General features: G+C 44.6%; 1 protein-coding gene and 1 non-coding gene across 4 annotated transcripts in view; both read right to left on the bottom strand.

Moving 5' to 3' along the window:
• The window catches only part of LOC124038159 (cytosolic carboxypeptidase 4), a 183,397-nt gene that overhangs the window by 44,087 nt on the left and 111,342 nt on the right, over window positions 1-27,968 (bottom strand). For 2 of the 3 annotated variants that reach the window (XM_046353684.1, XM_046353676.1), the window contains 3 exons: window positions 13,925-14,054; window positions 12,564-12,695; window positions 12,095-12,271 (listed from right to left, as the gene is read on the bottom strand). In XM_046353684.1, the coding sequence (XP_046209640.1) occupies window positions 12,095-12,271; window positions 12,564-12,695; window positions 13,925-14,054 (439 nt within the window). Of the gene's footprint in view, window positions 1-2,051; window positions 2,160-12,094; window positions 12,272-12,563; window positions 12,696-13,924; window positions 14,055-27,968 lie in introns of those variants that run through there. The other variant, XM_046353694.1, reaches the window with a different exon arrangement.
• On the bottom strand, window positions 17,092-17,171 carry trnat-ugu. The gene has a single exon. It is a non-coding gene; the product is annotated as a tRNA-Thr (tRNA).

Here is a 27,968-nt window from a genome sequence, read left to right on the forward strand (position 1 = left end):
ATGCTGCAGTAGTTTATGTGTCGGGGGGCTAGGGTCAGTTTGTTATATCTGGAATACTTCTCCTGTCCTATTCGATGTCCTGTGTGAATTTAAGTGTGCTCTCTCTAATTCTCTCTTTCTCTCTTTCTTTCTCTCTCTCAGAGGACCTGAGCCCTTGGACCATGCCTCAGGACTACCTGACATGATGACTCCTTGTTCCCAGTCCACCTGGCCGTGCTGCTGCTCCAGTTTCAACTGTTCTGCCTTATTATTATTGGACCATGCTGGTCATTTATGAACATTTGAACATCTTGGCCATGTTCTGTTATAATCTCCACCCGGCACAGCCAGAAGAGGACTGGCCACCCCACATTACCTGGTTCCTCTCAAGTTTCTTCCTAGGTTTTGGCCTTTCTCTGGAGTTTTTCCTAGCCACCGTGCTTCTACACCTGCATTGCTTGCTGTTTGGGGTTTTAGGCTGGGTTTCTGTACAGCACTTTGAGATATCAGCTGATGTACGAATGGCTATATAAATACATTTGATTTGATTTGATTTTTGGGCATTCTATGTTTTGTATTTCTTTGTGTTTGGAGAGTATCACCGTCCAAGGGAGGAGATAGAAGCATCTGGAGTGGAACGGCGAGGATACGGGGAATTAGAGGAACGGCAACTATACAAGGGGTCACGGCACGGAAGCCTTCCAGTACGTCTCCTCAGTCCAGTGAGACCTGTTCCGGCTCCACGTAGGAGGCCTCCAGTTATGATCCATGGCACGAAGCCTCCAGTGAAGATCCATGGCACGAAGCCTCCAGTGATGAGCCATGGCACGAAGCCTCCAGTGATGATCCATGGCACAAAGCCTACAGTGAGGATCCATGGCCCGGGGCCTGCAGTGAGGATCCATGGCCCGGAGCCTGCAGTGAGGATCCATGGCCCGGAGCCTGCAGTGAGGATCCATGGCCCGGAGCCTGCAGTGAGGATCCATGGCCCGGAGCCTGCAGTGAGGATCCATGGCCCGGAGCCTGCAGTGAGGATCCATGGCCCGGAGCCTGCAGTGAGGATCCATGGCCCGGAGCCTGCAGTGAGGATCCATGGCCCGGAGCCTGCAGTGAGGATCCATGGCCCGGAGCCTGCAGTGAGGATCCATGTCCCGGAGCCTGCAGTGAGGATCCATGGCCCGGAACCTGCAGTGAGGAACCATGGCCCGGAGCCTGCAGTGAGGATCCATGGCCCGGAGCCTGCAGTGAGGATCCATGGCACAAAGCCTCCAGCGTCGATCCGCTGTCCGGAGCCTCCAGAGATGGTCCCCAGTCCGGAGCCTCCAGCAATGGTCCCCAGTCCGGAGCCTCCAGCGACGGTCCCCAGTCTGGAGAATCCAGCAACGGTCCCAGTCCAGAGCCTCCAGCGAGGGTCCCTAGTCCAGAGCCTCCAGCGAGGGTCCCCAGTCTGGGGCCTGCAATGAAGGTCCCCAGTCCAGGGCCTGCAGAGAGGGTCCCCAGGTCTACCATACAACCAGGTCTACCTTTTTTTATGAGGTCTTGGCTGGTTTCTTTTGATTTTCCTATGATGTCAAGCAAAGTTTGAAGTTTGAAGGTAGGCCTTGAAATACATCTACAGGTACACCTCCACCTCCAATTATCAAATTATGTCAATTAGCCTATCAGAAGCTTCTAAAGACATGACATTTACTGGAATTTTCCAAGCTGTTTAAAGACAACTTAGTGCATGTAAACTTCTGACCCACTGGAATTGTGATACGATGAATTATAAGTGAAATTATCTGTCTGTAAACAATTGTTAGAAAAATGACTTGTGTCATGCACAAAGTAGATGTCCTAACCGACTTGCCAAAACTATAGTTTGTTAAGAAGAAATTTGTGGAGTGGTTGAAAAACACATTTAATTGACTCCAACCTAAATTGTAAATGTAAATGTCTTAATTCAACTGTACAATTTTAATTTATTTTACCTTTATTTAACTAGGCAAGTCAAGAACAAATTCTTATTTTCAATGACGGCCTAGGAACAGTGGGTTAACTGCCTGTTCAGGGGCAGAACGATAGATTTGTACCTTGTCAGCTCGGGGGTTTGAACTTGCAACCTTCCGGTTACTAGTCCAACGCTTTAACCACTAGGATACCCTGCCGCCCCGCAGTAAAGAGGGCAATGGAACGCAGACCTTGGGGGAAAGAACAAGGACGCCATTATTTGGTGTGGAAGAAAATGGATATTCATTGAATCCGTCATGTACTGTATCTGCTCTAACTGGTCACAATGTGGTCACTAAAATCAGATTTTGATATAGTGTATTTGGCTGTTTTTCGCTGCATAGTATTTACAAGTAGTCCTTGACTGCCGTTCATATAAGTTGGTAGCATAGCTACACACTTAGAAACAAAGGTTTTAAAAGGGTTCTTTGGGTGTCCCAATAGGAGCATCCTTTTTTGATTCCAGGTAGAACTCTTTATAGCTTACACTGAGGGTTCTACATTGAGGCCAAAAAGGTAGTACCTTTTTAAAGGGTCTCCAATGGGGACCGCCGATTTGTTCGAATTCCATTGATCAGCATGTATTGCTGTCAAAATGTGCTTGCTCTATTCTACAGAGACAGTTCCATCACTTATGGATCTTCTAATCTCATTTAAATCAGGAATTACATGAGACCATGAAGGCAGTTTAACAGTAGACTTTTTTGGTGGGAGGACTTGAACAATATATGCCATTTAGCAGATTAAAATTACAGTCATGTGTGCATACATTCTACGAGGGTGGTCCCGGGGATCGAACCCACTACCCTGATGCTCTACCAACTGAGCTACAGAAGGACCACATCAACACCTAAATCCTCCTGATATACATATGAAAGTGACTCAACTTTCATTGACTCAACTTTATTTCTTCATGCTCAGGAACACTCTGCTATGAATCAGCCTTTATCTCATTCTGAAAAATCTATGCTATAGAAAGTTACAGCATAAATATACCATACAATAAGATATTACCACCAAGGTCAAGATTAACTGTGGGCATAAACGGACCCATGGCACTCATCTAAAGAGGGGAAGGAAGTCTGGCAATGTGCCCACCTATCCACTGGCTGCCTCTGAGGCCCAATTTAATGTCTCTTATTTCTGATGGTCTGAACATTATGTGTAATTTGTTCACCAAGGTTGTTTGCCCACACTGATGATCATAAGTGAATCTTCAGTACTTACTCGTAGTCGAACGCTGTTTAAAGATGGATTGAAAAGGGTGAATAAAGGAAGATGACGTGGCTTACTTTTATGTTTATGTGAAAGAAGCATATATATATATATATATATATATATATATATATATATATATATATATATATATATATATATAGTGAACAAAAAATATAAATGCAGCATGTTCATGTTTCATGAGCTGAAATAAAAATCCCCGACATTTGAGATGCTCACCAAAACCTCACACAACACAAAGCCACAGATGTCTCAAGTTTTGAGGGAGCGTGCAATTGGCATGCTGACTGCAGGAATGTCCACCAGAGCTCTTGCCAGAGAATTGAATGTTAATTTATCTACCATCAGCCACCTCTAACATCTTTTTAGAGAATTTGGCAGTATGTCCAACCGGCCTCATAACCGCAGACCACGGGTAACCACGCCAGCCCAGGACCTCCACATCCGGCTTCTTCACATGTGGGATCGTCTGAGACCAGTCACCAGGACAGCTGATGAAACTGAGAACTATTTATGTCTGTAATAAAGCCCTTTTGCGGGGAAAACCTCATTCTGATTGGCTGGGCCTGGCTCCCCAGTGGATGTGCCTGGCTCCCTCCCAGGCCTACCCATGGCTGGCCCCTGCCCAATCATGTGAAATCCATAGACTAGGGCCTAATTCATTTATTTCAATAGACTGATTTCCTTATATGAACTTTAACTCAGTAAACATTTTTAAATTGTTGCATGCTGTATTTATATTTTTGTTCAGTATATATATATATATATATATATATATATATATATATATATATATATATATATATATATATATATATATATATATATATATATTGTATATAAGATAAATAAAGGTTAAATAATAACAATCAAAAATAATTCTGCATCATCGAAAATGCAGGCAAAATTTGTGAAATCACCTGGGAGACATTGCCTAGTAGCTTTTAAAACATGATTACAAAAAACCCATGTGAACCAATCAGCAGTGCAATAAATTATTATTACCTTCTGCAGGCTATAATGAGGAGACAGAGAGAGGGGGAGGCTTCTCCTCCAATGAGATCATTACATGGGGGGAGTTGAAAGGGGGGGAAGAGGTAGGTAGGGGATGTATGGGGTAAGGTCAAATGGAGGGATCCATGGACACGTGAGGATTGCAAAACCTGTACTGTTATGCCAACACTTCCCTCCCAAGACTACTACAGTACAGCTAAGGTTAGTGGAATATTTGTCATGGGAGAAACATTGGCACAACTGTAGCTACATATTTTCTTCCATGGACCGAATAACCTTTACTAAGACATTTTTATTTCTTATTGTCTTTATAGGAGAACTACTGTTAAAAATCATAGCACGAGGAGAGTGAAAAGTTCCGCTGCTCATATAAAGACAAATTATTTATAGGTCAAAGAAAACTACTGTAAAAGTGGGTCTAGTTTACAGGCCAACTTTTTAAGACTACTTTAGGAGTGCAAGCCTAATTACCCATATTGCTTTTGGGAGGTGTTCCTTTCTCCCCCTCTTCATAATATATGAACCATTTCTTCTCAAGAGATGCAGCATGAGAAGATACACTAGTATGAGTCTTCTGTTGATATCCACTGTGCTTATTCAAACATAATATTTCTACTCTACTGTTATTTCTCAAAGGAGGTGTGAGTGTTTGTGCCTCATGGAGGGAACACTGATTGTATACCACTACAATCCCAGAGGAAGCCAATGCATCGGTGCATTCTGAAGAGCTATCCTTCTCTGTCTATTTAGGACAAGGCACTCAAACCAATTATCTTCCACAGCTGATGAAATAGTCCTACTGCACCAACGTATCAATGAACTGGCCCCAACACAGACTCATGAAGCACATCGTAAAGAGTGACGTTGACTTCTATAAACATATGCAGTGGGGTAAAAAAGTATTTAGTCAGCCACCAATTGTGCAAGTTCTCCCACTTAAAAAGACAGGAGAGGCCTGTAATTTTCAGCATAGGTACACTTCAACTATGACAGACAAAATGAGAAAAGAAAATCCAGAAAATCACATTGCAGGATTTTTAATTAATCTATTTGCAAATTATGGTGGAAAATAAGTATTTGGTCACCTACAAACAAGCAAGATTTCTGGCTCTCACAGACCTGTAACTTCTTCTTTAAGAGGCTCCTCTGTCCTCCACTCATTACCTGTATTAATGGCACCTGTTTGAACTTGTTATCAGTATAAAAGACACCTGTCCACAACCTCAAACAGTCACACTCCAAACTCCACTATGGCCAAGACCAAAGAGCTGTCAAAGGACACCAGAAACAAAATTGTAGACCTGCACCAGGCTGGGAAGACTGAATCTGCAATAGGTAAGCAGCTTGGTTTTGAAGAAATCAACTGTGGGAGCAATTATTAGGAAATGGAAGACATACATGACGACTGATAATCTCCCTCGATCTGGGGCTCCACGCAAGATCTCACCCCGTGGGGTCAAAATGATCACAAGAACGGTGAGCAAAAATCCCAGAACCAAGCGGGGGGACCTAGTGAATGACCTGCAGAGAGCTGGGACCAAAGTAACAAAGCCTATCATCAGTAACACACTACGCTGCCAGGGACTCAAATCCTGCAGTGCCAGACGTGTCCCCCTGCTTAAGCCAGTACATGTCCAGGCCCGTCTGAAGTTTGCTAGAGAGCATTTGGATGGTCCAGAAGAAGATTGGGAGAATGTCATATGGTCAGATGAAACCAAAATATAACTTTTTGGTAAAAACTCAACTCGTCGTGTTTGGAGGACAAAGAACACCATACTTACTGTGCAGCATGGGGATGGAAACATCATGCTTTGGGGCTGTTTTTCTGCAAAGGGACCAGGACGACTGATCCTGTCATGTTTTGTCTTATATTGTCTTGTCATTTTGCTTTTCCTTCTGTTCGTTTTCCCCCTGCTGGTCTTTTTAGGTTCGTTCCCCTTTTTCTCTCTCCCTTCCTCTCTCTCTTCTCTCTATCGTTCCGTTCCTGCTCCCAGCTGTTCCTATTCCCCTAATCAATCATTTAGTCTTCCCACACCTGTTCCCTATCTTTTCCCCTGATTAGAGTCCCTATTTCTCCCCTTGTTTTCCGGTTCTGTCCTGTCGGATCCTTGTATATTGTTCACCGTGCTGTGTCTTTGTATCGCCCTGTCGTGTCGTGTTTCCCTCAGATGCTGCGTGGTGAGCAGGTGTCTGAGTCTGCTACGGTCAAGTGCCTTCCAGAGGCAACCTGCAGTTTATTATCGAGTCTCCAGTCAGTTCTCGTGATTACGAGTGAAATTGTTTTTATGCTTTATTTACCGCTCCGATTTGTCTAGGAGTATTGCTATTTCCTTAAACTGGATTAAAGACTCTGTTTTCGCCAAGTCGCTTTTGGGTCCTCATTCACCTGCATAACAGAAGGATCCGACCAAAGAATGGACCCAGCGACTACAGACGCTCGTAACACTGCCGTCGAGATCCAAGGAGCCATGCTCGGCAGACACGAGCAGGAATTGTCTGCTGCTCGTCATGCCATGGAGAACCTGGCCGCTCAGGTTTCCGATCTCTCTGGACAGTTCCAGAGTCTTCGTCTCGTGCCACCTGTTACTTCCTGGTCTGCCGAGCCTCCGGAACCTAGGGTTAATAACCCACCTTGCTACTCCGGGCAGCCCAAGGAGTGCCGCTCCTTTCTCACCCAGTGTGATATTGTGTTCTCTCTCCAACCCAACACATACTCTAGAGAGAGAGCTCAGGTTGCTTACGTCATTTCACTCCTTACTGGCCGGGCTCGAGAGTGGGGCACAGCTATCTGGGAGGCAAGGGCTGATTGTTCAAACAATTACCAGAACTTTAAAGAGGAGATGATTCGGGTTTTTGACCGTTCAGTTTTTGGTAGGGAGGCTTCTAGGGCCCTGGCTTCCCTATGCCAAGGTGATCGATCCATAACGGATTACTCTATAGAGTTTCGCACTCTTGCTGCCTCTAGTGACTGGAACGAGCCGGCGCTGCTCGCTCGTTTTCTGGAGGGACTCCACGCAGTGGTCAAAGATGAGATTCTCTCCCGGGAGGTTCCTTCCAGTGTGGACTCTTTGATTGCTCTCGCCATCCGCATAGAACGACGGGTAGATCTTCGTCACCAAGCTCGTGGAAGAGAGCTCGCGTCAACGGTGTTTCCCTGCTCCGCATCGCAACCATCTCCCTCCTCTGGCTCAGAGACTGAGCCCATGCAGCTGGGAGGTATTCGCATCTCGACTAAGGAGAGGGAACGGAGGATCACCAACCGCCTGTGCCTCTATTGCGGATTTGATGGACATTTTGTCAATTCATGTCCAGTAAAAGCCAGAGCTCATCAGTAAGCGGAGGGCTACTGGTGAGCGCTACTACTCAGGTCTCTCCATCTAGATCCTGTACTACTATGTCGGTCCATCTACGCTGGACCGGTTCGGGTGCTACATGCAGTGCCTTGATAGACTCTGGGGCTGAGGGTTGTTTCATGGACGAAGCATGGGCTCGGAAACATGACATTCCTTTCAGACAGTTAGACAAGCCTACGCCCATGTTCGCCTTAGATGGTAGTCATCTTCCCAGTATCAGATTTGAGACACTACCTTTAACCCTCACAGTATCTGGTAACCACAGTGAGACTATTTCTTTTTTGATTTTTCGTTCACCTTTCACACCTGTTGTTTTGGGTCATCCCTGGCTAGTATGTCATAATCCTTCTATTAATTGGTCTAGTAATTCTATCCTATCCTGGAACGTTTCTTGTCATGTGAAGTGTTTAATGTCTGCCATCCCTCCCATTTCTTCTGTCCCCACTTCTCAGGAGGAACCTGGCGATTTGACAGGAGTGCCGGAGGAATATCATGATCTGCGCACGGTCTTCAGTCGGTCCCGAGCCAACTCCCTTCCTCCTCACCGGTCGTATGATTGTAGTATTGATCTCCTTCCGGGGACCACTCCTCCTCGGGGTAGACTATACTCTCTGTCGGCTCCCGAACGTAAGGCTCTCGAGGATTATTTGTCTGTGTCTCTTGACGCCGGTACCATAGTGCCTTCTTCCTCTCCGGCCGGGGCGGGGTTTTTTTTTGTTAAGAAAAAGGACGGTACTCTGCGCCCCTGCGTGGATTATCGAGGGCTGAATGACATAACGGTTAAGAATCGTTATCCGCTTCCCCTTATGTCATCAGCCTTCGAGATTCTGCAGGGAGCCAGGTGCTTTACTAAGTTGGACCTTCGTAACGCTTACCATCTCGTGCGCATCAGAGAGAGAGGGGGACGAGTGGAAAACGGCGTTTAACACTCCGTTAGGGCATTTTGAGTACCGGGTTCTGCCGTTTGGTCTCGCCAATGCGCCAGCTGTTTTTCAGGCATTAGTTAATGATGTTCTGAGAGACATGCTGAACATCTTTGTTTTTGTCTACCTTGACGATATCCTGATTTTTTCACCGTCACTCGAGATTCATGTTCAGCACGTTCGACGTGTTCTCCAGCGCCTTTTAGAGAATTGTCTCTACGTGATGGCTGAGAAGTGCTCTTTTCATGTCTCCTCCGTTACTTTTCTCGGTTCCGTTATTTCCGCTGAAGGCATTCAGATGGATTCCGCTAAGGTCCAAGCTGTCAGTGAGTGGCGTTCCAAGGTCACGTGTCGAGTTGCAGCGCTTTCTAGGTTTCGCTAATTTCTATCGGCGTTTCATTCGTAATTTCGGTCAAGTTGCTGCCCCTCTCACAGCTCTTACTTCTGTCAAGACGTGTTTTAAGTGGTCCGGTTCCGCCCAGGGAGCTTTTGATCTTCTAAAAGAACGTTTTACGTCCGCTCCTATCCTCGTTACTCCTGACGTCACTAGACAATTCATTGTCGAGGTTGACGCTTCAGAGGTAGGCGTGGGAGCCATTCTATCCCAGCGCTTCCAGTCTGACGATAAGGTTCATCCTTGCGCTTATTTTTCTCATCGCCTGTCGCCATCTGAACGCAACTATGATGTGGGTAACCGCGAACTGCTCGCCATCCGCTTAGCCCTAGGCGAATGGCGACAGTGGTTGGAGGGGGCGACCGTTCCTTTTGTCGTTTGGACAGACCATAAGAACCTTGAGTACATCCGTTCTGCCAAACCACTTAATGCTCGTCAAGCTCGTTGGGCGTTATTTTTCGCTCGTTTCGAGTTTGTGATTTCTTACCGTCCGGGTAGCAAGAACACCAAGCCTGATGCCTTATCCCGTCTTTTTAGTTCTTCTGTGGCTTCTACTGATCCCGAGGGGATTCTTCCTTATGGGCGTGTTGTCGGGTTGACAGTCTGGGGAATTGAAAGACGGGTTAAGCAAGCACTCACGCACACTGCGTCGCCGCGCGCTTGTCCTAGTAACCTTCTTTTCGTTCCTGTTTCCACTCGTCTGGCTGTTCTTCAGTGGGCTCACTCTGCCAAGTTAGCTGGTCATCCCGGTGTTCGAGGCACTCTTGCTTCTATTCGCCAGCGCTTTTGGTGGCCAACTCAGGAGCGTGACACGCGCCGTTTCGTGGCTGCTTGTTCGGACTGCGCGCAGACTAAGTCAGGTAACTCTCCTCCTGCCGGTCGTCTCAGACCGCTCCCCATTCCTTCTCGACCATGGTCTCACATCGCCCTAGACTTCATTACCGGTCTGCCTTTGTCTGCGGGGAAGACTGTGATTCTTACGGTTGTCGATAGGTTCTCTAAGGCGGCACATTTCATTCCTCTCGCTAAACTTCCTTCCGCTAAGGAGACGGCACAAATCATCATCGAGAATGTGTTCAGAATTCATGGCCTCCCGTTAGACGCCGTTTCAGACAGAGGTCCGCAATTCACGTCACAGTTTTGGAGGGAGTTCTGTCGTTTGATTGGTGCGTCCGTCAGTCTCTCTTCCGGGTTTCATCCCCAGTCTAACGGTCAAGCAGAGAGGGCCAATCAGACAATTGGTCGCATACTACGCAGCCTTTCTTTCAGAAACCCTGCGTCTTGGGCAGAACAGCTCCCTGGGCAGAATACGCTCACAACTCGCTTCCTTCGTCTGCTACCGGGTTATCTCCGTTTCAGAGTAGTCTGGGTTACCAGCCTCCTCTGTTCTCATCCCAGCTTGCCGAGTCCAGCGTTCCCTCCGCTCAAGCGTTTGTCCAACGTTGTGAGCGCACCTGGAGGAGGGTGAGGTCTGCACTTTGCCGTTACAGGGCACAGACTGTGAGAGCCGCCAATAAACGTAGGATTAAGAGTCCAAGGTATTGTTGCGGCCAGAGAGTGTGGCTTTCCACTCGCAACCTTCCTCTTACGACAGCTTCTCGTAAGTTGACTCCGCGGTTCATTGGTCCGTTCCGTGTCTCCCAGGTCGTCAATCCTGTCGCTGTGCGACTGCTTCTTCCGCGACATCTTCGTCGCGTCCATCCTGTCTTCCATGTCTCCTGTGTCAAGCCCTTTCTTCGCACCCCCGTTCGTCTTCCCTCCCCCCTCCCGTCCTTGTCGAGAGCGCACCTATTTACAAGGTACGTAGGATCATGGACATGCGTTCTCGGGGACGGGGTCACCAATACTTAGTGGATTGGGAGGGTTACGGTCCTGAGGAGAGGAGTTGGGTTCCGTCTCGGGACATGCTGGACCGTTCACTGATTGATGATTTCCTCCGTTGCCGCCAGGATTCCTCCTCGAGTGCGCCAGGAGGCGCTCGGTGAGTGGGGGGGTACTGTCATGTTTTGTCTTATATTGTCTTGTCATTTTGCTTTTCCTTCTGTTCGTTTTCCCCCTGCTGGTCTTTTTAGGTTCGTTCCCCTTTTTCTCTCTCCCTTCCTCTCTCTCTTCTCTCTATCGTTCCGTTCCTGCTCCCAGCTGTTCCTATTCCCCTAATCAATCATTTAGTCTTCCCACACCTGTTCCCTATCTTTTCCCCTGATTAGAGTCCCTATTTCTCCCCTTGTTTTCCGGTTCTGTCCTGTCGGATCCTTGTATATTCTTCACCGTGCTGTGTCTTTGTATCACCCTGTCGTGTCGTGTTTCCCTCAGATGCTGCGTGGTGAGCAGGTGTCTGAGTCTGCTACGGTCAAGTGCCTTCCCGAGGCAACCTGCAGTTTATTATCGAGTCTCCAGTCAGTTCTCGTGATTACGAGTGAAATTGTTTTTATGCTTTATTTACCGCTCCAATTTGTCTAGGAGTATTGCTATTTCCTTAAACTGGATTAAAGACTCTGTTTTCGCCAAGTCGCTTTTGGGTCCTCATTCACCTGCATAACAGATCCGTGTAAAGGAAAGAATGAATGGGGCCATGTATCGTGAGATTTTGAGTGAAAACCTCCTTCCATCAGCAAGGGCATTGAAGATGAAACGTGGCTGGGTCTTTCAGCATGACAATGATCCCAAACACATCGCCCGGGTAATGAAGGAGTGGCTTCGTAAGAAGCATTTCAAGGTCCTGGAGTGGCCTAGCCAGTCTCCAGATCTCAACCCCATAGAACATCTTTGGAGGGAGTTGAAAGTCCGTGTTGCCCAGCAACAGCCCCAAAACATCACTGCTCTAGAGGAGATCTGCATGGAGGAATGGGCCAAAATACCAGCAACAGTGTGTGAAAACCTTGTGAAGACTTACAGAAAACGTTTGACCTCTGTCATTGCCAACAAAGGGTATATAACAAAGTATTGAGATAAACTTTTGTTATTGACCAAATACTTATTTTCCACCATAATTTGCAAATAAATAAATAAAAAATCCTACAATGTGATTTTCTGGATTTTTTTTCTTCTCATTTTGTCTGTCATAGTTGAAGTGTACCTATGATGAAAATTACAGGCCTCTCTCATCTTTTTAAGTGGGAGAACTTGCACAATTGGTTGTTGACTAAATATTTTTAGTCAACAACCAATTAAGCCAGGGCTTAAACCAGCGGTCTCTTTGTGCCAACCTTAAAGACGCCCTGGTCGCAGCCATTGTAGGTGCTCTCCATGGTGTAGCTCCGGAGCACACCCATCTCCCTCCAGACCACCACCCGGGCTGTGGCCTCTCGGGACTTCTCCACAAGGTAGTTGCAGCTGTTGAAGGAGAAGGCTGGGGCTATCCGGTCCAGAGTCTTAGGGATGGTCTGAAGACAAAAACAAAGCGAGAAGAAATGGGCTTTAATACAGGTGCAGGGGTGGGTATTCTTTACACTGTTTAGGCCAAATAACGTAGATAAAGAAAGGTTGATTACCGTCATGATTCATTGAAGCGCTAATAAATGATTGATAAATGATTTACAATATATACATTCATCGTTTTTAACTACATGACAACATTCCCAAGACACATTGTCTTCCCCAAAACAAAGTTTGATACCGTAGCTAGGTAATGATGACCAAGCGTTAATTCTACTTCAAATATCCAGTAATAGCTACCCTATATCCTGGGTCCTCCTTCAGAGTGGCAGTATTGACAGCAGAACCTGACTGCCACACAGTCTCCTTCACACTACAGCCGTACAGGAACACATTCTTCTTTCGCGAGTGACCATGGTAATCACAGAACACCTGTGGAGGCAACATGACACAGCTGTGATGACGGCCCTGAAGGAACACAAGGTTTTGGGCGTCGTTGAACCTCATTAATCTAACGGGGATCACATAAATGACAAGGTTTTAAGGGCCATTGTGTGAGATAATAACACAGGGGCTTTAGTACAAATGCAGTCGACTGTCTAGTCAAAGTGGGCATTAACCGCATCAATTCACGTGGAATACACTTTGGTGAGCAGCATTTACAACAAAGAGAAGTCAATCACAATCAATAAATTGCATTAGGCACTTGTTTTGTTTAGTGATAATAATACAGTTTCATGCTCATAATTATTTGCAGGTACACTGGGTGATTACGGTAATAATAAACTGTAAATAATGGTTCAATTGATTTACAAATCGAGTTAATTATTTAATTATACTGCTGCCACACAATTGTCTTGTTCATTTCCCAACACAGTAAAGAATTATCAAACTCATAGATGAGAAGGTTTCTGATTCTTTACGTTTACGCTGAGGCAGGAAAAGTAATTTCAAAAAAACTTTGTTTCACTATGAACATTGATTCGACATAATACACTTATATTTGGCATTTCAAGGTTAAATACACGTGCAATGCATTTTCAGTTACAGAAATAAACCTGCCAGATTGTCATAATATAAATGAGTTACCTGTAACTGAGGTTAAACAGTTCTAAAACAGTTCAAGTTTATGGTAAGAAGGGCTGAGAAACCCAGAGCTATATGTTTGCCTGGCTTTACATTCTGGAAACAGAGCAAATGTTTGTTGGAGTTCAGGTAGAGATCACAGCAGAACACCTTAGCTATAAACAAGATAAGTAGATTCAGAAAGAACAACACAAAGTTGAGTTATATATCTGTATGACCAACATAAGTGCTTTTGCATCAAATTATTGGCAAAGCAATGCATGTGCTGTCTGAGTATTTCTATGAGAGGGTGGGGTAGAGAGAAAGAGAGAGAAAACGAGAGAGTGAAAGAGAGCTATCTATTTGTTCTACACTCTTAGTGTTATCTAGAACCTAAATGTTATTTTCAGCTGTCCCCAAAGGAGAACCCTTTTTGGTTCCAGGTTTTGGGTTTTGTAAACCCTTTCCATAGAAGGTTCTACATGGAACCCAAAAGAGTTCTCCTATGGGGACAGTTGAAGAACCCTTTTGGAACCCAAAAGACTGTACAAGTGCTTGTGAAGTGAAGTGTGGAGCTGTTGAGTGACATGTCTCACCAGGGGTGTCTTGCCGATGCTGTTGAGGTAGTAGAGGAAGCCCTTGGCATGGTATATAGTAGGGCTCAGAACAGGATCAGGCTTCATCCACTGTCTGTTGAGATCTTCACCGTTCAGAGAGCAGCGGTGACTGTTAACAACACAACAGAGATACATACTGTAAGGTATACTGCTGAATAATGCAAGTCTTCTTTACGGACATAAAGCTCAACGCCGTTTCAGTGCACTTATCTGCAAAACCCTAACATGTGGTCATCCATATCTCAGGGTTTGCGAGATCAGCACATACAAACAATAGCGATCCGATTTGATCTGAGCAGACCAACCACAGTAGCAGTCAAGTTGAGTCAAGAGTGTCAAATTATACCCTCCATTTTAGGATTGTTTATGCAATACTGAATGTCTATCCTGTCTATCCTGCAGTGGGCATTGAATCATATGAATGACCTTTGAATGGAAAGGCATTATGTAGAGAGCATTTACAGTACCTGCTGAACTAAACACACAGCAACTCAAAGCACATAGGGCCAAATCTGACTAGAGATCTGCACAGCACAGGAGGCTGGTGGCACCTTAATTGGGGAGGACGGGCTAGTGGTAATGACTGGAGTGGAATCAGTGGAATTGTATCAAATACATCAAACACATGGTTTCATGGTGTTTGATGCCATTCCATTTGATCTGTTCCGGCCATTATTATGAGCCGTCCTCCCCTCAGCAGCCTCCTGTGCTGCACGGGCAACTCAAGTGATGCAGAAATCTCCTATTAACGTCAATGCAGTAAGACATAAGATTTACACAAAATATAGAGGAAAGGTCTCATGTACCATGGCGAAAGTATCCTATTGCCATGTTCCTAGCCAGATGAGCATAGCCACAGTAAGATCTGTTTTTCTCAAATCGATAGTTATATGAGGCTATAGTCTCAAATGAACATTTATGGTGAAACATGTATCACATCATTTATGATACCGTGTTACATTGCATTTGATGGTGATAACTATCGTCGCTGGCTTTCAAAGTAGCCTGTACTCATTTCCATCTCTCTCAGTCCAGATGAACTGTACTGGGTAGACTCATCTGGGGAGTGCCACACTGTCAGGCAGTGCAGCTCTTAGGTTAGATTAGGCACTTCTGCATTTAGTGGCAGACGTTCACTAACACCCGCATACAGGCGTTTTCCGTTTCGAAGCGTAACATTCAGAACATTCTGGTAGAGCAACATGGAGCAGTTTGATTTAACATTTTATGTCATGCTCAATTTGAACATACAATGCACACATAGTAGGGGGGGGGGGACAATCTAAATTGTGCTAAATCCACCTAAATTATCAAACTAAATGGTAAACATAAAAACGATTCAGCAGATAACAGCTACACCAGAAGCAAAACTTCATGTTTCGGTAGCCAGGAGCTTGATCATTTTCCATGACTTACGAGAGGGGCAAATGACGGGTGTTTAACGTGTGATTGCTTGCCAAACTAGAGGGCAGCCTTTCCAATCTTTACTGACAGCCTGTCATGGAGCTGCCAAGGCAGAGAACACTGACCTGGCAGGTTAGATGTCAATTGATTACTGAGTTCTGGACCCTCAGAACTATTGGACTGTGAGTGGTGAACTAGAACTGTTGGTTGGTATTTCTACAGCACGACTGCAAAACACACAGGGAAAAGGTGGAACAAAGTGGCACGAAGATGTTTATCTAGCCAATCCTATGCATTAAATGGGATCAAGTAATACTCACTAGTATGTTCATTTCAGAGGAGGCTGGTGGGAGGAGCTATAGAAGGACGGCTCATTGTAATGGCTGTAATGGAACAAATGGAACGGTATCAAACACATCAAACATATGGAAACCACACGACTCTGTTCCATTCATTCCATCCCAGCCATTACAATGAGTCCTATACCTCCTCCAACCAGCCTCCTCTGGTTAGTTTCCATACCTTACGATACTTCAAGGGGAATACATTTACATTTACATTTAAGTCATTTAGCAGACGCTCTTATCCAGAGCGACTTACAAATTGGTGCGACATTGTTTTGTACACATAATGAAGCTACCGGTGAAGACCATGCCACTGACTGTCTAGAGCAGAAACAGACCGAGGCCAGATTAGATTTGATATGACCAGCTATAATACCTTTGAAATACAGTATGCCCTGCAATAAGCTACAGGCTAGTTTTGATGCACCTAAATATTAGACGTCAAAATCTATAGTCATCTCAACATAACAACCTAGCAGTTGAAAGGGCACCTTTCCAAGCTCTCTGGGAGCGACATACTCAAACTGACACTAACCTTTGGAGTGGACATCAACCAACTGCCCGTCTCTGTCGTAAAAGTTATATCTATTCACTTGCTGTACAGAAGACAATAATATTATGTACAATGTGTATTCAAACACAAAAAAATAGAGTAGACCTCCTGTTGAGGTATCGTTTCCACTTGGCGAATTATCCTTCTTGACATGCCTACTAACTTCTAATTCAATCTGATCACAAAGCCTCTGTTGCCAGGCAGTTTGGTAATCCACGGGCTTTGCTGGAAATGACACAGAAATGAAAGACTATATCTTTCAGTTTAAAAACCCTGCTTTGTTCATGACAGTAAAAATGTATAAAGACTTTTGAGTTCCCACTCAATGAGGAGCGAGGGCAGCAGAGCATTTTGTTTCCATTTACTGTGTGTTACAGTCTGACAGCCCGTCCCCGTTTCACAGCCTGCAAGATGTCCGCCGGCCATCCCACATTATGCTCACAAATTCAACAAACTGGATGACTAGGAATAGTAAGTGGGTGGGTATGGATCTAATACGTACGTACATGTCATGAGAGTGACGGACATGATGAATGTAGCTCAATCTATCTCATCATAACGCACAGTATAATACATTAAAGCCAGATTTGTGAGCTTTGAATGTTGAACTCTTCATCTGAAGTACTTTTTCAATGCGTCTCATATTAACTACAGTGTGATACTGATCCAATATAGTGAATCTTTGCGCATGTGATTATTTTGTTCCTCAGTCATTTCAGGTTGGGAATGAAAGAGCAAACTACCGTTACACCAGAAACCTGACAAATCTGTGCCGAGATAATAATAATAATAATAATAATAATATATGCCATTTAGCAGAATCCTGTCATGTGTGCAACATTCTGTGTGGGTGGTCCCGGGGATTGAACCCACTACCCTGGCGTTACAAGCGCCATGCTCTACCAACTGAGCTACACAGGACCACAGATAAATTGTACTCCAGGCCTTCCTAACGTCTCTAAATAACTTTGCCCAGATATACTGTATTTAAGTTCATGAATGCAGGACTGAGCTCCAATAGATTTTTACCCAAGCAGGAGTAATGTTCTTATAGGATCTAATTAGAAACAGAGTTGATCACGTGTGAATGGATTGGAATATAATGGTCATCTATACAACATCACACTAAATGAGTGTATCTCTCTGTGTGTGTTGGATGTGGGAGTCACTCAGATCTTTGAGAGTAACAGCTGGGTCGTTCCACCTTTTCAGTGCTTTTTGAGAAGTGTAAAATAAAAAATTAAAGTTTGATTTCACTTAATTTTATCTCACTTAACATTCTGTCATGTCCAACTTAGTTAAAAAAACAAGTTACCCATCTCAAGACGTTAAATAAATGACTATAGTAATTGCCCATTAAGTGCCAAATAAAGTAACATGATTGACCATAACAGGGTTGATGATTTCCTTTTAAATCAGTCATGAATACCCTTGTGACAGGGAACGGAAGCTTGTTGTGTACAACAAGGAGAGGAAGTGGCTGAAAACGCATAACATTGATTTTCAACTGACCCTAGAAATAGTACTGATAGGAGACCTGGAGAGACCGGGTCAGTCAATTACTAATATACTAATAGTCTTTGTAAAAGGATTTATCTTCAATTCGCAATCTGTGGATTCTATTTGATTAGATAGATTGAAATTGTACGTTAAACATCACAGCATATTTGAAAGATATACACTACCGTTACAAAGTTTGGGGACACTTAGAAATGTCTTTGTTTTTGAAAGAAAAGCATTTTTTTGTCCATTAAAATAACATCAAATTGATCATAAATACAGTGTAGACAGTGTTAACGTTGGAAATGACTATTGTAGCAGGAAACGGCCGATTATTTTATGGAATATCTACATAGGCGTACAGAGGGCCATAATCAGCAACCATCTCTCCTGTGTTCCAATGGCACGTTGTGTTAGCTAATCCAAGTTGTTCATTTTAAAAGGCTAATTGATCATTAGAAAACCCCTTTTCAATTATGTTAGCACAGCTGAAATCTGTTGTCCTCATTTAAAGAAGCAATAAAACTGGCCTTCTTTAGACTAGTTGAGTATCTGGAGCATCAGCATTTGTGGGTTCGATTACAGGCTCAAAATTGCCAGAAACAAAGACCTTTCTTCTGAAACTCGTCAGTCCATTCCTGGAAGGCTATTACATACAAGTTGTCCTTGATGTTGTCCTTGAGTTGACCTTGCCCTCTAGTTGTCCTTGATGTCCCTTGCTTTTTTGCATTGTTGATTTATTTTTTCTCTTTACTTCATTTTCTTGGTTTTTGGTGCATTGGAGGGGTTCTTGGGAGTGGGGAATGGACATATTATTATTTATTTCTTTATTTGTCTTGGAGGAGGACCGTGGGAGGGATCTCGGATGGTTGAGGGGCAGCTCTTGTGGAACTGTGGGGGGGAGGGGTCTTGGAGGGTTCGTGTCCCCGTTTTCGGCCTTGTGGGAGATCTGTCGACGTGCCCTTGAGCAGGGTGTTGACCCTGGATGCTTCTGTGTGTCGCTCTGAATGGGAGTCTGTTGGATGAATGGTATGGTTGAGTGGCTTCACTGTGTCACGCCTTGGTCTTAGTATTTTGTGTTTTCTTTAATTATTTGTTCAGGCCAGGGTGTGACATGGGTTTATTGAGAGGCTTGGAGTATACGACGTGGGAAGAAATAGACAGGTGGGCGGCCGACCCAGAGAGAATGCCGGAGCCCGCCTGGGATTGGCTGGAGCAGTGCGAAGAGGGCTATAGGAGAATGGAGTCGAAAAGAAAGACACGGCGGCGCAGAGCGAAACCCGAAAATCACCCCCAAATATTTATTGGGGGAGGGCTCAGAGGGAGAGTGGCTGAGTCAGGAGTCAGACCTGAGCCAACTCTCCCTGTTAATCGTGAAGAGCAGCTGCAGTGGGAGAGGCTGCACCATTTGGAGAATTGGACATGGGAGGAAGAACTGGACGGAAAAGGACCCTGGGCTCAGCCTGATGAATATCGCCGTCCCAAGGAGGAAATAGAGGCGAAAAAAAAAAAGAGAGGCGCTGGTATGAGGAGGCAGCACGGCGACGCGGATGGAAGCCCGAAAAGCATCCCAAAAAAAATATTGGGGGGGGGGCTTAAAGGGAGTATGGCTATGCCAGGTATGAGACCTGCGCAAACTCCCTGTGCTTACCGGTGGGCTAGAGAGACCGGGCAGACACCGTGTTATGCTATGGAGCGCACGGTGTTTCCAGTGCGGGTGCATAGCCCGGTGCGGTTCATACCAGCCCTTCGTATTGGCCGGGCTAGAGTGGGCATCGAGCCAGGTAAGCTTGGGCAGGCTCGGTGCTCAAGAGCTCCAGTGCGCCTGCACGGTCCGGTCTATCCAGAGCCACCTCCACACACCAGTCCTCCGGTAGCAGCTCCCCGCACCAGGCTTCCTGTGCGTGTCCTCACTCCAGTATCACCAGTGCCAGCACCACGCATCAGGCCTACAGTGCGCCTCGCCTCTCCTGTGCTGTCGGAGTCTCCCGCCTCTCCAGCGCTGTCGGAGCCTTTCTCCTCTCCTGCGCTACTGGAGTCTCCTGTCTGTTCAGCGCTATCAGAGCCTTTCTCCTCTCCTGCGCTATCGGAGTCTCCTGTCTGTTCAGCGCTATCAGAGCCTTCCTTCCCTCCTGCGCTGTCGGAGTCTCCCGCCTGTTCAGCGCTATCAGAGCCTTCCTCCTCTACAGCGCTGCCGGAGCCTCCTGCCTGTTCGGAGCAGCCTGAGCTGCCAGTCTGCAGGGAGCTGTCAGTCTGCAAGGTGCTGTCAGTCTGCATGAAGCAACCAGAGCTGTCAGTCTGCAAAGAGCTGCCAGTCTGCAAGGAGCTGTCAGTCTGCAAGGAGCTGTCAGTCTGCAAGGAGCTGCCAGTCTGCAGGGTGCTGTCAGCCTGCATGGAGCAGTCAGAGCTGTCATTCTGCAAGGATCTGTCAGCCTGCATAGAGCAGCTAGATCCGCCAGTCCGCCATGATCTTCTAGATCTGCCAGTCAACCAGATTCTACCAGATCTGCCAGTCAACCAGAATCTTCCAGATCTGCTAGTCAACCTGAATCTTCCAGATCCGCCAGCCAGCCAGGATCTATCGGAGCCTACTACCTACCTGAGCTTCATCTCGGTACTGGGCTTCCTCTCAGTACTGGGCTTCCTCTCAGTACTGGGCTTTCTCTCAGTACTGGGCTTCCCCTCAGTTCCGGGCTGCCCCTCAGTCCCGAGCTGCCCCTCAGTCCCGAGCTACCCCTCAGTCCCGAGCTGCCCCTCAGTCCCGAGCTGCCTCTCAGTCCCGAGCTGTCCCTCAGTCCCGAGATGCCCCCTCAGTCACGAGCTGCTCCTCAGTTCTGTGGGGTTCTGGGTGAGGACTATTAGGCCATGGTCGGCGGCGAGGGTGGATTATCTCAGGACACGAAGGGGAGGAACTAGGACATTAATGGAGTGGGGTCCACGTCCCGAGCCGGAATCGCCACCATGGACAGACGCCCACCCGGACCCTCCCTATGGTTTTGAGGTGCGTCCGGGAGTCCGCACCTTAGGGGGGGGGGGGGTTCTGTCACGCCTTGGTCTTAGTATTTTGTGTTTTCTTTATTTGTTCAGGCCAGGGTGTGACATGGGTTTATTGTATTGTCGTATTGGGGTTTTTGTAGGCATTGGGATTGTGGTTGATTAGGGGTGTGTCTAGTATAGGCTTGGCTGCCTGAGGCGGTTCTCAATCAGAGTCAGGTGATTCTTGTTGTCTCTGATGGGGAACCGTATTTAGGTAGCCTGGGTTTCACTGTGTATTTTGTGGGTGATTGTTCTTGTCTCTGTGTAGTTTCACCAGATAGGCTGTAATTAGGTTTCACGTTCCGTTTGTTGTTTTTGTATTTGTATAGTTATTTTCATGTGTCACTTTTTCCATTCATGTGTCACTTTTTCCATTAAAGTCATGAGTAACCACCAGCAATTTCGGTCCGACTCTCTTTCGACAAACGAAGAACGACGTTACACACTGCAAGTATGTTATATTATATGTTTTGGATATTCAATAAAAAAATAAAACATTTTTTTTAAAGAATGGAAGTTCAATGCAAAAAAAACACTATTGAAACTTTTCTAGTCTGTCTGTCTATAGATAACAGGGTTGATGTGTTATTCTAGCCTGTCTGTCTATAGGTAACAGGGTTGATGTGTTATTCTAGTCTGTCTGTCTATAGGTAACAGGGTTGATGTGTTATTCTAGCCTGTCTATCTATAGGTAACAGGGTTGATGTGTTATTCTAGCCTGTCTGTCTATAGGTAACAGGGTTGATGTGTTATTCTGGCCTGTCTGTCTATAGGTAACAGGGTTGATGTGTTATTCTAGCCTGTCTGTCTATAGGTAACAGGGTTGATGTGTTATTCTAGCCTGTCTGTCTATAGGTAACAGGGTTGATGTGTTATTCTAGTCTGTCTGTCTATAGGTAACAGGGTTGATGTGTTATTCTAGCCTGTCTGTCTATAGGTAACAGGGTTGATGTGTTATTCTAGTCTGTCTGTCTATAGGTAACAGGGTTGATGTGTTATTCTAGTCTGTCTGTCTATAGGTAACAGGGTTGATGTGTTATTCTAGCCTGTCTGTCTATAGGTAACAGGGTTGATGTGTTATTCTAGCCTGTCTGTCTATAGGTAACAGGGTTGATGTGTTATTCTAGCCTGTCTGTCTATAGGTAACAGGGTTGATGTGTTATTCTAGCCTGTCTGTCTATAGGTAACAGGGTTGATGTGTTATTCTAGCCTGTCTGTCTATAGGTAACAGGGTTGATGTGTTATTCTAGTCTGTCTGTCTATAGGTAACAGGGTTGATGTGTTATTCTAGTCTGTCTGTCTATAGGTAACAGGGTTGATGTGTTATTCTAGCCTGTCTGTCTATAGGTAACAGGGTTGATGTGTTATTCTAGCCTGTCTGTCTATAGGTAACAGGGTTGATGTGTTATTCTAGCCTGTCTGTCTATAGGTAACAGGGTTGATGTGTTATTCTAGCCTGTCTGTCTATAGGTAACAGGGTTGATGTGTTATTCTAGCCTGTCTGTCTATAGGTAACAGGGTTGATGTGTTATTCTAGCCTGTCTGTCTATAGGTAACAGGGTTGATGTGTTATTCTAGCCTGTCTGTCTATAGGTAACAGGGTTGATGTGTTATTCTAGTCTGTCTGTCTATAGGTAACAGGGTTGATGTGTTATTCTAGCCTGTCTGTCTATAGGTAACAGGGTTGATGTGTTATTCTAGCCTGTCTGTCTATAGGTAACAGGGTTGATGTGTTATTCTAGCCTGTCTGTCTATAGGTAACAGGGTTGATGTGTTATTCTAGCCTGTCTGTCTATAGGTAACAGGGTTGATGTGTTATTCTAGTCTGTCTGTCTATAGGTAACAGGGTTGATGTGTTATTCTAGCCTGTCTGTCTATAGGTAACAGGGTTGATGTGTTATTCTAGCCTGTCTGTCTATAGGTAACAGGGTTGATGTGTTATTCTAGCCTGTCTGTCTATAGGTAACAGGGTTGATGTGTTATTCTAGCCTGTCTGTCTATAGGTAACAGGGTTGATGTGTTATTCTAGCCTGTCTGTCTATAGGTAACAGGGTTGATGTGTTATTCTAGCCTGTCTGTCTATAGGTAACAGGGTTGATGTGTTATTCTAGCCTGTCTGTCTATAGGTAATGTGTTATTCAGGGTTGATGTGTTATTCTAGCCTGTCTGTCTATAGGTAACAGGGTTGATGTGTTATTCTAGTCTGTCTGTCTATAGGTAACAGGGTTGATGTGTTATTCTAGTCTGTCTGTCTATAGGTAACAGGGTTGATGTGTTATTCTAGCCTGTCTGTCTATAGGTAACAGGGTTGATGTGTTATTCTAGCCTGTCTGTCTATAGGTAACAGGGTTGATGTGTTATTCTAGTCTGTCTGTCTATAGGTAACAGGGTTGATGTGTTATTCTAGCCTGTCTGTCTATAGGTAACAGGGTTGATGTGTTATTCTAGCCTGTCTGTCTATAGGTAACAGGGTTGATGTGTTATTCTAGCCTGTCTGTCTATAGGTAACAGGGTTGATGTGTTATTCTAGTCTGTCTGTCTATAGGTAACAGGGTTGATGTGTTATTCTAGGTCTGTCTATAGAGGGTTGATGTCTAGCCTGTCTGTCTATAGGTAACAGGGTTGATGTGTTATTCTAGCCTGTCTGTCTATAGGTAACAGGGTTGATGTGTTATTCTAGCCTGTCTGTCTATAGGTAACAGGGTTGATGTGTTATTCTAGCCTGTCTGTCTATAGGTAACAGGGTTGATGTGTTATTCTAGCCTGTCTGTCTATAGGTAACAGGGTTGATGTGTTATTCTAGCCTGTCTGTCTATAGGTAACAGGGTTGATGTGTTATTCTAGCCTGTCTGTCTATAGGTAACAGGGTTGATGTGTTATTCTAGCCTGTCTGTCTATAGGTAACAGGGTTGATGTGTTATTCTAGTGTCTGTCTATAGGTAACAGGGTTGATGTGTTATTCTGTCTGTCTATAGGTAACAGGGTTGATGTGTTATTCTAGCCTGTCTGTCTATAGGTAACAGGGTTGATGTGTTATTCTAGTCTGTCTGTCTATAGGTAACAGGGTTGATGTGTTATTCTAGTCTGTCTGTCTATAGGTAACTAGCCTGGGTTGATGTGTTATTCTAGCCTGTCTGTCTATAGGTAACAGGGTTGATGTGTTATTCTAGCCTGTCTGTCTATAGGTAACAGGGTTGATGTGTTATTCTAGCCTGTCTGTCTATAGGTAACAGGGTTGATGTGTTATTCTAGCCTGTCTGTCTATAGGTAACAGGGTTGATGTGTTATTCTAGCCTGTCTGTCTATAGGTAACAGGGTTGATGTGTTATTCTAGTCTGTCTGTCTATAGGTAACAGGGTTGATGTGTTATTCTAGCCTGTCTGTCTATAGGTAACAGGGTTGATGTGTTATTCTAGCCTGTCTGTCTATAGGTAACAGGGTTGATGTGTTATTCTAGTCTGTCTGTCTATAGGTAACAGGGTTGATGTGTTATTCTAGCCTGTCTGTCTATAGGTAACAGGGTTGATGTGTTATTCTAGCCTGTCTGTCTATAGGTAACAGGGTTGATGTGTTATTCTAGCCTGTCTGTCTATAGGTAACAGGGTTGATGTGTTATTCTAGCCTGTCTGTCTATAGGTAACAGGGTTGATGTGTTATTCTAGTCTGTCTGTCTATAGGTAACAGGGTTGATGTGTTATTCTAGCCTGTCTGTCTATAGGTAACAGGGTTGATGTGTTATTCTAGCCTGTCTGTCTATAGGTAACAGGGTTGATGTGTTATTCTAGCCTGTCTGTCTATAGGTAACAGGGTTGATGTGTTATTCTAGTCTGTCTGTCTATAGGTAACAGGGTTGATGTGTTATTCTAGCCTGTCTGTCTATAGGTAACAGGGTTGATGTGTTATTCTAGTCTGTCTGTCTATAGGTAACAGGGTTGATGTGTTATTCTAGCCTGTCTGTCTATAGGTAACAGGGTTGATGTGTTATTCTAGCCTGTCTGTCTATAGGTAACAGGGTTGATGTGTTATTCTAGCCTGTCTGTCTATAGGTAACAGGGTTGATGTGTTATTCTAGTCTGTCTGTCTATAGGTAACAGGGTTGATGTGTTATTCTAGCCTGTCTGTCTATAGGTAACAGGGTTGATGTGTTATTCTAGCCTGTCTGTCTATAGGTAACAGGGTTGATGTGTTATTCTAGCCTGTCTGTCTATAGGTAACAGGGTTGATGTGTTATTCTAGCCTGTCTGTCTATAGGTAACAGGGTTGATGTGTTATTCTAGCCTGTCTGTCTATAGGTAACAGGGTTGATGTGTTATTCTAGTCTGTCTGTCTATAGGTAACAGGGTTGATGTGTTATTCTAGCCTGTCTGTCTATAGGTAACAGGGTTGATGTGTTATTCTAGTCTGTCTGTCTATAGGTAACAGGGTTGATGTGTTATTCTAGCCTGTCTGTCTATAGGTAACAGGGTTGATGTGTTATTCTAGTCTGTCTGTCTATAGGTAACAGGGTTGATGTGTTATTCTAGCCTGTCTGTCTATAGGTAACAGGGTTGATGTGTTATTCTAGCCTGTCTGTCTGTCTATAGGTAACAGGGTTGATGTGTTATTCTAGCCTGTCTGTCTATAGGTAACAGGGTTGATGTGTTATTCTAGCCTGTCTGTCTATAGGTAACAGGGTTGATGTGTTATTCTAGCCTGTCTGTCTATAGGTAACAGGGTTGATGTGTTATTCTAGCCTGTCTGTCTATAGGTAACAGGGTTGATGTGTTATTCTAGCCTGTCTGTCTATAGGTAACAGGGTTGATGTGTTATTCTAGTCTGTCTGTCTATAGGTAACAGGGTTGATGTGTTATTCTAGCCTGTCTGTCTATAGGTAACAGGGTTGATGTGTTATTCTAGCCTGTCTGTCTATAGGTAACAGGGTTGATGTGTTATTCTAGCCTGTCTGTCTATAGGTAACAGGGTTGATGTGTTATTCTAGTCTGTCTGTCTATAGGTAACAGGGTTGATGTGTTATTCTAGCCTGTCTGTCTATAGGTAACAGGGTTGATGTGTTATTCTAGCCTGTCTGTCTATAGGTAACAGGGTTGATGTGTTATTCTAGCCTGTCTGTCTATAGGTAACAGGGTTGATGTGTTATTCTAGTCTGTCTGTCTATAGGTAACAGGGTTGATGTGTTATTCTAGTCTGTCTGTCTATAGGTAACAGGGTTGATGTGTTATTCTAGCCTGTCTGTCTATAGGTAACAGGGTTGATGTGTTATTCTAGCCTGTCTGTCTATAGGTAACAGGGTTGATGTGTTATTCTAGCCTGTCTGTCTATAGGTAACAGGGTTGATGTGTTATTCTAGTCTGTCTGTCTATAGGTAACAGGGTTGATGTGTTATTCTAGCCTGTCTGATAGGTAACAGGGTTGATGTGTTATTCTAGCCTGTCTGTCTATAGGTAACAGGGTTGATGTGTTATTCTAGCCTGTCTGTCTATAGGTAACAGGGTTGATGTGTTATTCTAGCCTGTCTGTCTATAGGTAACAGGGTTGATGTGTTATTCTAGCCTGTCTGTCTATAGGTAACAGGGTTGATGTGTTATTCTAGCCTGTCTGTCTATAGGTAACAGGGTTGATGTGTTATTCTAGCCTGTCTGTCTATAGGTAGGGTTGATGTAACTGTCTGTCTATAGGGTTGATGTGTTATTCTAGCCTGTCTGTCTATAGGTAACAGGGTTGATGTGTTATTCTAGTCTGTCTGTCTATAGGTAACAGGGTTGATGTGTTATTCTAGCCTGTCTGTCTATAGGTAACAGGGTTGATGTGTTATTCTAGCCTGTCTGTCTATAGGTAACAGGGTTGATGTGTTATTCTAGCCTGTCTGTCTATAGGTAACAGGGTTGATGTGTTATTCTAGCCTGTCTGTCTATAGGTAACAGGGTTGATGTGTTATTCTAGCCTGTCTGTCTATAGGTAACAGGGTTGATGTGTTATTCTAGCCTGTCTGTCTATAGGTAACAGGGTTGATGTGTTATTCTAGTCTGTCTGTCTATAGGTAACAGGGTTGATGTGTTATTCTAGCCTGTCTGTCTATAGGTAACAGGGTTGATGTGTTATTCTAGCCTGTCTGTCTATAGGTAACAGGGTTGATGTGTTATTCTAGTCTGTCTGTCTATAGGTAACAGGGTTGATGTGTTATTCTAGCCTGTCTGTCTATAGGTAACAGGGTTGATGTGTTATTCTAGCCTGTCTGTCTATAGGTAACAGGGTTGATGTGTTATTCTAGCCTGTCTGTCTATAGGTAACAGGGTTGATGTGTTATTCTAGTCTGTCTGTCTATAGGTAACAGGGTTGATGTGTTATCTAGCCTGTCTGTCTATAGGTAACAGGGTTGATGTGTTATTCTAGCCTGTCTGTCTATAGGTAACAGGGTTGATGTGTTATTCTAGCCTGTCTGTCTATAGGTAACAGGGTTGATGTGTTATTCTAGCCTGTCTGTCTATAGGTAACAGGGTTGATGTGTTATTCTAGTCTGTCTGTCTATAGGTAACAGGGTTGATGTGTTATTCTAGCCTGTCTGTCTATAGGTAACAGGGTTGATGTGTTATTCTAGCCTGTCTGTCTATAGGTAACAGGGTTGATGTGTTATTCTAGCCTGTCTGTCTATAGGTAACAGGGTTGATGTGTTATTCTAGTCTGTCTGTCTATAGGTAACAGGGTTGATGTGTTATTCTAGCCTGTCTGTCTATAGGTAACAGGGTTGATGTGTTATTCTAGCCTGTCTGTCTATAGGTAACAGGGTTGATGTGTTATTCTAGCCTGTCTGTCTATAGGTAACAGGGTTGATGTGTTATTCTAGCCTGTCTGTCTATAGGTAACAGGGTTGATGTGTTATTCTAGTCTGTCTGTCTATAGGTAACAGGGTTGATGTGTTATTCTAGCCTGTCTGTCTATAGGTAACAGGGTTGATGTGTTATTCTAGTCTGTCTGTCTATAGGTAACAGGGTTGATGTGTTATTCTAGCCTGTCTGTCTATAGGTAACAGGGTTGATGTGTTATTCTAGCCTGTCTGTCTATAGGTAACAGGGTTGATGTGTTATTCTAGCCTGTCTGTCTATAGGTAACAGGGTTGATGTGTTATTCTAGTCTGTCTGTCTATAGATAACAGGGTTGATGTGTTATTCTAGCCTGTCTGTCTATAGGT

The sequence above is a fragment of the Oncorhynchus gorbuscha genome, linkage group LG01 (genome assembly GCF_021184085.1).
Source record: "Oncorhynchus gorbuscha isolate QuinsamMale2020 ecotype Even-year linkage group LG01, OgorEven_v1.0, whole genome shotgun sequence".
NCBI classification, from domain to species: Eukaryota; Metazoa; Chordata; class Actinopteri; order Salmoniformes; family Salmonidae; genus Oncorhynchus; species Oncorhynchus gorbuscha.